This window comes from Mobula birostris, chromosome 16 (genome assembly GCF_030028105.1).
Source record: "Mobula birostris isolate sMobBir1 chromosome 16, sMobBir1.hap1, whole genome shotgun sequence".
NCBI lineage: Eukaryota > Metazoa > Chordata > Chondrichthyes > Myliobatiformes > Myliobatidae > Mobula > Mobula birostris.
The window spans coordinates 37,693,241-37,705,619 of record NC_092385.1 but is presented as its reverse complement, the minus strand read 5'-3'; the positions used below and the strand labels follow the sequence as shown (position 1 = coordinate 37,705,619).

The 12,379-nt window shown below is 37.2% G+C and overlaps 1 protein-coding gene across 13 annotated transcripts in view; it reads left to right on the top strand.

Annotated features, from left to right (window-relative positions):
- The window catches only part of foxp1b (forkhead box P1b), a 559,907-nt gene extending 551,656 nt beyond the window's left edge, over positions 1 to 8,251 (top strand). For all 13 annotated transcript variants that reach the window (XM_072280576.1, XM_072280573.1, XM_072280566.1 and 10 more), the window contains one exon: positions 4,424 to 8,251. In XM_072280576.1, coding sequence (XP_072136677.1) covers positions 4,424 to 4,568 — 145 coding nt within the window. In that variant the 3' untranslated portion in view covers positions 4,569 to 8,251. The remainder of the gene's footprint in view (positions 1 to 4,423) is intronic.
- The last annotated feature ends 4,128 nt before the right edge of the window (positions 8,252 to 12,379 follow it).

Sequence of the window (12,379 nt, the reverse complement as noted above, 5' to 3'; positions counted from 1 at the left end):
AGGAGCCTAAGGCCATGTAGATCCACCAGAGACCAGATGATGACAGTGAAGGCTCTGGGGGAGGATGATACTGCATAATGCCATGAACTTCATTATTGAACTCATTGAAAGACAATAGGGGATTCCATTAGAGAAAGACTATTCTCTTGAATGCTTTCCTCATCATTGAATTGCCATGGAAACAGATGACCCTCTCCATACTCCAGTTATGGTACAGCAGTAACCAGCTGAGAGAGCCAGATGACAGAGAATATGCCCACATATACTGCTTTGCCAGTTCTCCTGAACAGTATTGAATCCCTGCTCTTATTACTTCAGGGTATTTCTCACAGTAGCTTTTTACCTGTTGATAAATGCAACATCATTGAAAGTGCTGACTTTACACAGAATACATTTTACTTGGAGCTCCATTCTGCAAAGTTTTTGCTTTTTGGACTGTTATTCAACTTGACTCTATGTAATGGTTTCAGGTTGGGTCAAATGCATAATCTGATAGGTTTGGGATTTGGGAAGACCCAGAACTGACCACTGCTGGAGATGATGAATCATGTTTCGAAGATACCAACCCAGCAGAAGGTAGAACTTCACAGTTGCCAGTTGCTTCATGGAACTTTATCAGGGAAACATCTGCACATTAAATTGTCAATCTGTTTGTTTGCTAACAAGTAAAAAAAAAGAAAAAACACTTCATTAAGTGCTCCAGTAAAAAAATCTAAGAACTTAAGTAAAGACACCAGTAAAAAATCTAAGAAAATAAATAAGTTTGGCATGAACTAAATCGGGCACAAGGCATGTTTTTGTGCTGTAGTTCTCTGTGACTTATAACTTGGTATTTTGTGTACCCATTTATTTTGTTACATTTTTAAATCTTGCACGCTGCTTCTATAATCAGTCATTAGAATCAGTGGCAATCCCCACCCTCCACTGATCTCAGTCAATGTGACCATTAGAAAACATATTTGTGTGGCTTTGATGTTGACTGTACCCAGGACTTTCTTAGCAAGGCCTTGACCTCCATTCAGTAATTCTCCTGCCAATGCAGCTGTGCTCAGGAAGCTAATGTAGGGGAGCTTCCAAGTACAAAACCATATCCTACCACACCCCTGTCACTGTCTGTTTGGTGTTCTAACATACTGCACCACCCATTACAAAATGTTCTGAAAAAAAAGACACACCTTTGTTATTGCTGAGATTAGTTATTTGTAAATGCTGTCTGGGAGGTACAGTTGTATGAATGTTAAACCATTTTTATTTTGCTTTGTGGTTTTTCTATTGCAACTGTAAAAACAATAATAAGGTAAAATTGTGAAAGCAATCTTCAAAATCTGAAAAATTAGATCCCACAAATCTGATTTGATGTTCATGCCAGATTTAAGTTGGAGCTAGAACCATACAGGACCCCTTATTAGATTTGTAAAGTTTAAGTGATAAAAAGATAGCTTTTCCAGTCATTCTAGAAATAGTGAATACAGCAAGCACTACATATCATGGTTTAAAGATCAGGTCAGATCATAAGCTTTTGCCATTGTTCCTGTGATCACATTCATTGTTCTCTGGTGCCAGTACAGCCATAGCAGAACAGTGAATAATCTGTCAGTGTATCTAAGCAAACTTTTTTCTTTTATTAAATCTCCCTCACGTTACTGTATGTATGTGATATTAGGATCAAAGTGAATTGAAAAGGCTCAGATTATTTTCAGCTTTGCCCTTTGTGTGTATTCTTTGAAGAAATTTTGCTTCTAGTTGTAGCTGAATATGCAATCAAGAAACTTGATTGAGGATGGACAACTATCATGTTCTACTCTGTAATGAGTAATGGAGGTGGCAGTAGGACCTGGGTGTGTAGTTCCACAGTGAGATTCTATTATCAGTCAGGAAGATAACTATTCAAACAAGCATACAAATTCAAAAAGTGCACGATTAGATCCAAGGTGGCCTACAGCAAAGCTGTTTCTTTTTCAATATAACCTGCTTAGATACAACCCCCTGCATCATTTTGCAAAGCAATTGACTCTGATAACAATGCAGCCACTCAAACAAAGGTGTTGAATAATTTCGCCTGCAGCCACTGTAAACCTTAAAGTTGTAATAAATTCTGTGGAATAAAACTGCTCATTCACTTCCTTGCATTATAAGATTAAAATAATATGCTGCAAACAGCATCCTTGCCAAGCATTAATGGAGGCTCATATGAAAGGATTCTTGATTTATAGATCACTCTTAAAATATCAAAAGCAAAATTAATAGGAGCATTATAGTACCAGACGGCAATATAATGAGCGCATATATAACAGTATGAAGTAATGGGAGATTGCTGTCCGTGCTATATATGAATGGTGTTGAGGGTAGAATTTTGAAACAGGAAGGGTAAGGCAGGATGGGTGGGTGTGCAGTCCTTCTGGGTGATCAGTATTTATAGGAATTATTGAGCAAATCCCCCCACTGCCGCCCCCCCCCCCCCCCAGATGATGCTGGTAAAAATGCATCTTATTGCAATATTTAGCGTGGTAGGTTAAAGGGAAACATCTACATATGTGAGATTAGATTTTATGATTAATTTGTGTGGTTTGTTACATCTTGTACATCTGCTTTGCATCATAAGATTTGAATCCTATGCAGAAATTATTATAGATGCTGAATGCAAATTTAAAATTAAGAGTTTAATGATATGTTTGATTCAGAAAAGAACATTGGTGTAAACTACAGAAGTTTTTAGATTTCACTGTTCTGTATACTGTGAATAGCATTTATCAGAAGCACATGATCTTTGAATTGTTTCTTGTTGCTGTGTCACATCTGGTAGGTGGTGCATGAACAGCGGCTTAGATAAAATCAACACTGCTTTTTTACCAGATTAAAAATAAAATACCCCAACGAAGTGTTGCATAAGAAGTTGAGTAGTTACGTTAGTCCAATTGCTGGTGTAGTAGCACACCGTGAAACCTTCTCACGTGCTGCTGAAAGATTTATATACTTTTTTATAACAAAACAGATCAGTAACAAAGTATGTATTCTTAATCGAGACATGTTCTCATTGTGGCTACAAACCACTGAAATATTTGTTAATCTTTGAAATACTGGGAAGTACACATCCAGTAGATTAATTACTGCGTCAAGATGGCACTTTCATCCTGGCGTGCTCCAAAGTTAGCTCAAAGCAAGTTAGCATGTTGTGTACATTGGCAAAGCACATTATACTTCCAAACATGGAGATTTGTTGAAAGTCATTCTCCTTATAAATCAAATAAACAAATAGATTTTCATGCAAATGCAGCAGATAAACATGGAAAAATTTAAGTTGGAGCAGCTGTTATTACAGACAATTTAAGTACAGCAAGGTTTATTACTGATGAGGTCAAACAGCAGGTTTGGGTGGAGGAAGTTGAAAAACAAAGCCAAATTTATTGCTACTTTTTCAAAAAGATAAAGAAATAAATGTCTTTAAAAAGTTGATTGTTTTGAAAGCAGCAAGGGCGTTCTCTATTTTTTTCACTTTATTTCCTGTTTTAGTGCATAATAGTTAAGCAAAAGAAACAAACTCATTTTGAATACAGTGTCTTATTTTAATTCTGGTCACTCAGGAAAACACTGTTTGCTTATTGGCGTGTTTACATGAGCATGCTGACAGAGCTACCCTAAAATCTATTTGTGTTTCTGACTAGATTGTTGTAAATGTGATTTACACAAGGCATTTTTCAATTGTTATCACTGTGGTTTCGTAAAATCAACCCACGTTTCCCCCCATGAGTTATTCATGTGCTATTCAGTAATGAGAATTTGGCAGATCTCATCTCCTTAGTGCATCCCTTGCCCAGTCCAAGGGCTGGGATCATGTTCTGCCTTGTTTACAACTGACAGCATTATTATTCTCGTTAGGAATGCAGTTTCTTATCACACTGTTGTGTTTAGCAGGCTTTTTCCCCTCAGCCTATGTTTCCTGGCAGTGCTTTTCTTCCATTATTGACAGTTTGTAAAAATATGCATTAATTTGGAGTTTAAAGCATGTATCATGATGTCTGGTTGCTGTGTTTGGTTGAAGTTGATTAATGATAGAACCTCACTCAGGGTCATCCTCTGGAGAAAAAGCTCACAGGTTCTGCATGTTAACTAGAACAGCATTTCACACAGTGATCAGCCTCCACAAGGTGCTTGACAAACAGCTGCTTTGTTGCACTTATTTTCATTTAATTTGTGTTCTCTGAATGTGGCAAATCTTTTGTTTGATTAGTTTTTTAAATCATTTGTTATAGAAGTGTTTTGATAGTTTGGTTCTAGTTTCTGGAGCTCTTACTTGGATTCAAACATTGTTAATGCATTTAAAAAATTGTGCTACCTCATTTACTTTACTTTTCAGTAATGTTGCAGCCAAACCAGTATTTCCCTTTATTGCTGTCTGAAATAAAATGGTCTGGTTTTGTTCTAGGTATCCCGTTCATGTTAAAGAGGAACCAATGGACCCAGAGGACATGGAAGGGCCCCTGTCTTTAGTGACAACAGCAAATCATAGTCCAGAGCTGGACAATGACAGAGAATTTGAAGAGGACCCAGGGAATGAAGACATGGAATGAGCATGCTTCCCATCATTTCCTGAGATGAAGATTAAAATGAAAGAAAGCTTGTCAGACTTACCTGTGAAATCTCTCCCTAATGTGGCAGTTTGGAGGAATTTTCAGCCCCTTTTTGACAAAGTAATGAAATGTTTTAAATAACTTTTAGTGCCATTAAGAATCCCATTGGGGAATGTTTCTGATTTTTTTCTACTTTTTGTTGGAAAAAAGGAATTTGTATTCTACATACATTGGATGGACTTGTTTGGTACTTGGGATTTTCCTCTCCTGAAGTCAACATCAGTGTTGAAAGTTACTGAGCTGTACTGTCACCCTCACAGACTTTGCAGCTGACTCTGGACTGCAGTTCTGCCAAGTTGGACTCATGGGTCTGATCAAACCTGTTAATAGTTCAAACTGCAGATAGAGCTCTTCCCAGAACTTGCATATTCAAATGGAAGACTGAGGCTAAAACTGAATTGCACAGTACTGGAAGTGGATTGTTTTACTATCACTGCCTTTAATCCACACTTGTTTTCATGGAGCAGGGGAGAAGGGAAATAATTTGTGAAAAATAATTTGCTGAAATTTTACTGTGTCTATGTTTGCTTCTGCTGCATCCAAGCAGTTTTATAAATGCCGGCCACAGGCCTTTGGAGGACCTCATTAAGATCTATGTTCAGTGGTTGAATGTTAAGTTTTTTAACCAATGGGACAGAATGCCTCACATCGATTTGTTACACATACAGTAGTTTTTCTGTCATCCACTCCCCTTAACTTCATTGAAATTATTTTTAAAAAAACACAAGTAAACCTCAGGCCTGTTTTCATTGTATGTACAGTTTAACAATACTGATCATTTTGTCTGCTTTGGGTCAGAAATCAGCAGGCCCAACTTTTAGTATCAAGTGGCAGAGCCAACATTCCAAACTCCGGAGAAAGGTTCACTTCTAGGAATGGTGGAGCCAGTGAACAAGGGGGCAGAATGACAGAAAAAAAGAAGATATTTAGTAATTATCCCTTGTCTCCTGCATATGCACCATAGATCAATTCCTGTTCAGGTTCAGCAACTAGTAAGGAGATACAGGAGTTGAAAGCAAGTAGAACATAAAATATGTTGTCTGTATAAATAATAATTTACACTGCAGTTTAAGCTTTTCAGTTAAGAATTTTATGTCCAGTGCTGTGTTAAGTAGCTCAATAGAGATTTGTTATTTCAGCAAACTTAGAAAAGTTCGCAGTAGATTTCAAAATAGAAAGCTATGTCACTAGAGCTTATCTTGCAAGCCTATGTGATCCTGAAGCAAATTTACGTACAGAAGGTAATTCTGTTAATATAGGTCATTGAATTGTTTTCTATAACACTCAACATCTTTCCTGTCTCAAGACTGCGACTGGTCATTTTCTATCACCTCCCCAAAACCCCACTCTCATGTATTTATTTAGGACTATATAGGTTGTCAGTTGAAAAAAAGCTTTCAGAGCTTTATTTATTTTTGCTGTTTTTTAAATCAGATAATTTTTTCTGAGATTACCAAAGATGATCTTAAAGGTAAATTATGTTCTCTGTTTGATGCTTTATCTGATGAAGCCAAATATCCTCTTATTGTTGATCAAAGGAGGTACCAGAATCTAGAGGGAAATGGCTAAAAATGGACTGATGCACAGACAATAACCTATGATGTTAAAGTCTCCTTTTAACAATGTCTGTAACAGGCCAGGTGGATGTTTGAACCAAAGGTATTATCTCCGAAAACCCAGATCTTTTTCCTATAATGACCAAATTTGCTCAGTGTAGGGAAATTTAATTGTAGAAATTGGTGACCAAACCAGGAAATTATGGCACTGAGGCCACAAAGAAAGGGAGCATTCCATCAAGGGAAGGTGAATGTAGAACTTTTCTGTGCAGATGAGAGTAATGCAGAAAAAAAGCTGAAGATGCAAGATTCCAACTGTAATACAGAGAGCAAAGGAATAGCTTTCGAGATAGAACTGGACCATATAATAAGTTTTTCTTTAGGAAAATGCTCATTATGGAGGCTGTGTTTGAAAGATGGTGTGCCACTTTTGTTTGGAGACCAATCTACTGGATGCCGAGGTAACTCGCATTTAGTTTACCTTGGCACACTTTTTCAGAATTGTTTCGTTTCCACGTTCATCATACAGAAACACTCCTGTGCACTCGTTCGCTTGGTACAAGAGACATTACAGCAGTTATTTTTCAGCATAATCCAACTTTCTGTTAAATGGGCAGTCTGTGGTCTTTTAAAATATATATTTGTAATGGCATTCCAGGCAGCTTCATGAGGATGTACAGGCAGTTGCTGAATGGGATCATGAGAAGAGATTCCATGCTTTCAAACTGAGTGGCCTGTTGGTTAACTCTGTATTTGAGGGAATAAGATGGTTAGATTAGTACATTCTCAGCATGTGTAGCTAGACATGACTAAAGTTAACAGCATGAGAAACTGTTAGTACGCATACCTCAGTTCAGACTTTTAGGGAATGAAAAATAAAACATTTCACTCAGTTGCACTTAGTTGTATGTCTTGCATGTTTAGTCTAAAGACTAGCAAACTTAGAGCTTGCTTATCTAGCAGGTGCCACAGCCTTTCAGCAGAATCAACTCTGAACCTCAGGCTCTTTATGTACAGGATTTCAATGACTGAACGTTGTCACCATATCCGTTTGGATATACAGTTGCTTCTAAAGGGTGGGGGTTTGTTACATTGTACATAAATATCCCAATGTGTCAGTGCAAGCCTTTGTCTTTTCTGTTTCTTTTTAAACACTGTTCTTTTAAGCCCCAAAACAAAAAAAAATCTGTTTAAATCACATTTGCTTTTGTGCAACTGCTTTGTATTGACTATATTAAAAGAAAGCTTTGAAAACGACTGTATGTATTGAAACTGCAAAATGTTCTGCACATGTATTTTACTTATTAACCCTTGCTTTGAGAATAACGGAAGACAGTTGCTGACAGTTGGGAGAAAATCCCTTTCTTTTTTTTGCTTTAACTGTAGTACAGTTGACAGAATTTTAAGTTACCGTTGAACGAAGCATTTTGTACAGTTTTGTTTGTGTTAGGCTGTTTTGATACTTCTCGCTTACAAAGGTCCAGCCACTGCCCTCTGCAGCTGTCTTAAAAGTTTGAAGGATTTGGAGAAGACAGTTTAAAAAGTCATTTCTCTTCCTGCTGTCGTGAATACTTAGCATGATGAATTCCAGGGCCAGTTGCAGTGAAGTAATGATTATTAAAACTGGGGAGTGTCAACCTGTTGAATAATTTTTTTAAAAAAAAGAACTTTACAAGGTGCCAAGATGTAAAGATAATTTGTTACATGCTTTTTCTCTAAGAAAAGCATACATTATCATGATCGAAGTACCATGATTCAGGTAACTTCAATGTCAGGAATGAGAGTCACAGCCTTTACACTGTCAAAAACCAGTAAATTAAAATCTGTTTCGTAAAGGGTTGTTTGGAAAATGGTACAGACTGAGGACATTGTGTTATCATGGTGCTTTGAATGTTGTTGCTGCCAGTTAAGAGATTATTGTAGAGGCATACAGGAACTCATTCCTTACATCAGTGTAATCCATCATTCCATGTCTGTTGATGCAGACAATAAAAAAATTCATGTGTGTAGTCAGTACTAATTACTGACATTAGCATTCTCAAATGCAATAAAAATGCTGGTTGTTCACACTGTTTGCAGTGTTGTCATTTTCAGGATTATGTTGATCCCTGCAAAACCCAAAGTCATCATTTTCCGGTGTTACTCTCATTTTTAATCACATATCATGAAAATTTCCTCATAACAGATGAAATGGCTAGTTATCAAGCACTATTCTGACTCTTTCGTGACCCAGTCACAAAGCTGACCAGTACAAGTGCCGGTACTTAAACATTAAATTCTCCCATAATTAATAATGTCAGTTAAACTGTCTCCTTGTAACAGCAATTTAGGTTACTGCATTTGATCAGCTATAAATTCAAACTGCATTAAAATTCTAGAAATATTAGTAATATGGATTTCTTGATGGAAATTATTGCTGATCACAAAGTGGTTTGTTTTAACGACCGATGCACAGGTCATGTTAGCCACAAAACTGAGTACACAGGTCAGGTCTGTACACTTTTAATCTTGTGAAACAAGCAATTACAAATAGTTGCATCGATTCGTTAAAAAGCTTTAAGTGACATGAATTGTTTCTAGTTTATCTTATTGCTCAGTCTTATAAATGTCAGGAGGTATCATTTTAATTTGGGTCACAGAATGATCAGGGTCACTATATGAGATATGCAATCAAATATATGATTAGCTTGCTATCTTTAAAAAGCCCCTATGGAATCACCATTTTGCTGGATTGGCAAGTTGCTTGAAAAAATACTTCTGCATGTAATGCACAAATGTTCCAAAAGTTTGTTTAGCAAATATTAGCGCATGTTGTAATGGGATACAGAAGTAACTCTATACTTCTTGCATTCCTCATTAAGTGACCCCTCTTTAAAGCACACATGCTTTTTATTATTCTACGCCCAAGTAGAAAATCCATATTTCAAGAATTTCCATCCAGCTCAAAATGTCTCTGGCACATGCACAGCTGAATAATTCAAAATGCATAAGCCAAAAGAGAACAAACAACTCAAGATTTAACAGCTGCTCAGTGTCTTATTGAAAATCCATTTAAATTGGATTTAAATGAATGTTGAAATTAATAATGCTTTGTTGTTGTAATGAAAGGTTATTAAATTGTGTTTTGAAATAAAAGTCTTTACAAACATCTGTTGCACTATAATTGTGCAATAATAATCGTTTCAAAGTACCTGTGACATTTTTACTTATAAACTTTGCTTACATGTACTCAGTGATTGCTAATTATACTGCCTGAAATACAGTAACTTCACTGAACTATATCAATCAAAACAATTTAATTAACATTCCCTATCTTAAACAGGGTACAAAGATTAAATTTTGTAAAGAATGAAACAAACAGCACTAAAAATATATAGTTTTGCCTAATACTAAAAGTCGTGTGATGTATATTTAAATAGCACTTCCCAGTTTGTTGAATTATCAAAAGTTAAGAAACCATTGCTAACTTGATTAAATTTTTGAATTTATTTTTGATTATTTAGCCAATGGTGAAAATTTTAATTTACAATAATACCACAATATAAAATACCTATAAATTATTCAGCAGTATTTGTGAATGACCATTCATGCCTTCATTTGAAATTCCTTTGGATGGTTTTTTAAAAGGAGTAGCTGATGTGAAACAGCCAGCATCTCTATTAAAATTACAGGCATGCAGTACGTTTATTCTACAACCTGTATGACCAATAGCAACTTTTTGGAATGTATATCAATACAACTCAAGATCACATACAACAGATGTTATTAGGAGGGGTGACTGATAAGTTTGTGGCCTAAGGTAGAAAGAGTCAATTTTAGAAAACCTAGCACATTTATTTTTCAGCATAGACCCCTCCTACATTTACACACTTAGTTCAGCGGTCGTGGAGCATACGGATTGTGGACCTCCAGAAAGTGTCTGCGGCAAGGGTGATTGCTAAGTTATTAACTTAAAGCTTTTTGTATAGTCACTCAAAGTGTTGAACTGCATGTGCATGTAATGAGAGCCGTATAACTCATCGTCTACCTTAGGCCACGAACGTATCGATCACCCCTGCTGTGTACACTTTCTGGAGGTCCAGGATCTGTATGCTCCATGACCACTGGACTATGTGTAAGTGTTACACACTCCTACCAACTAAGTGTAGGAGGGGACTATGTTGAAAAATAAATGTGCCAGGTTTTCTAAAATTGACTCCTTCTACCTTAGGCCACGAACTTATCAATCACCCCTCGTGAATGGTTGCTCTTTTAAAAGAGGATTCTTAATGTCAAAGTGGAAAAGTACTATGAAAACATTATGACTGCATTACATTTTATAGTTGTTCTTTCAGTAAATTCAATGTGGTAAAGCTTACTCTTAAACTTAATTAACAAGTTAATTAAACTTATCAAAAAGTTAACTGGGCTCACAAATTCACGGAGTTGTAGAGAACTACAGCACAGAAACAGGAGATCTGGCCAACCTAGTCTGTGCTGAACCATTATTATGCCTAGTCCCATGACCTGCACCTGGACCATAGCCGTCCATACCCCTTCCATACATATACCTATCCAAACTTTGCTTAAATGTTGAAATTGAACCACTTCTGCTGACAGCCCATTCCACAGAGTCACTATCATCTGAGTGAAGAAGTTTCCCCTCATGTTCCCCTTAAATATTCCATCCTCCACCCTTAACCTATAACTTCTAGCTCTAGTCTCACTTGACCTCAGTGGGAAAAGCCTGCTGTATTTACCCTATCTATACCCCTTACAATTTCGTATACCACTATCAAATCTCCTCCCATTCTCCTTTACTCCAGGGATAAAATCCTAGCCTATTCAATTTCTTCCTATAATTCAGGTCCCCAAGATCTAACAGCATCCTTGTAAATTTTCTCTGTACTCTTTCAATCTTATTGATATCTTTCTTGTCGGTAGAGGACCAACCAGAACTGCACATAATACTCCAAAATAAGTCTCACCGATGTCTTATACAACTTCACCATAACATCCCAGCTGCTATACTCAGTACTTTGATTTATGAAGGTCGATGTGCTAAAAGCTGTTGTTATGACTTTATCCATGTGTGACACCACTTTTAACAAATTCGTGGATATGTATTCTCAGATTCCTGTGTGCTGCCACACACCTCAGTGCTCAGTCATTCACCATGTAAGCCCTACCATGGTTTGTTCTCCCAAAGTGCCACACCACACACTTGTCTGCATTAAATTGCATCTGCTGTTTCTCAGCTCATTTGCCCAGCTGGTTCACATAACACTGCAAGTTTTGATGGCCTTCCTCACTGTCCAGTATGACCCCAATCTTAGAGTCATCCTCAAATTTGGTGATCCAGTTTACCACATTTTCATTTAAAACATTAACATAGATAATAAACAACCAACAGACCCAGCACCGATCCCTGTGGCATTCTACTAGTCACATGCCTCCAGTCAGAGAGGCAGCCATCTACTACCACTTTCTGGCGGCTTCTCCCTGGAAGCCAATGTCTAATCCAATTTACTACTTGTGCTGAATGCCAAGCAACTGAACCTTCTTGACCAATCTCCCATGAGGTTCCTTGTCAACATCCTCTTCCTTTCCTTTATCAACTTTCCTGGTAACTCCTTGAAAAACACTATAAGATTCGTTAGACATGACCTAACACGCGCAAAACCATGTTGACTATCCCTAATCAGTTCTTGTCTGTTCAAATGCTTAAATATCCAGTTACTTAGAATATGTTTCAATAACTTACCCACTATGACGCAAAGCTCACCAGCCTGTAATTTCCTGGTTTATTCTTAGAGCCTTTCTTAAACAACAGAACATTAGCTAGCCTCCAGTCCTTTGGCACCTCACCTGTTGCTCAGGACACTTGAATACCCTTGCAATTTCTGCACTATTCTCCCACAAGTTCCAAGGGGACACCTTGTCAGTCCCTGAGGATTTATCCACTTTAATTTACCTCAAGATAGCAAGTACCTTCTCCTCTGTAATACATGTAAGGTCTATAAGTTCACTACAATCTCACCTCAGTTCAATAGACACTGTGGTCACCTCCTGAGTAAATACAGGTGCAAAAAATCCATTTAAAATCTCCCCCATCTCTTTCAGCTCCATGCATTGATGACCATGCTGATCTTCAAGAAGACCAATTTTGCCCCTTGCTATGCTTTTGCTCTTAATATATCTGTAGAAGCCTTTGGG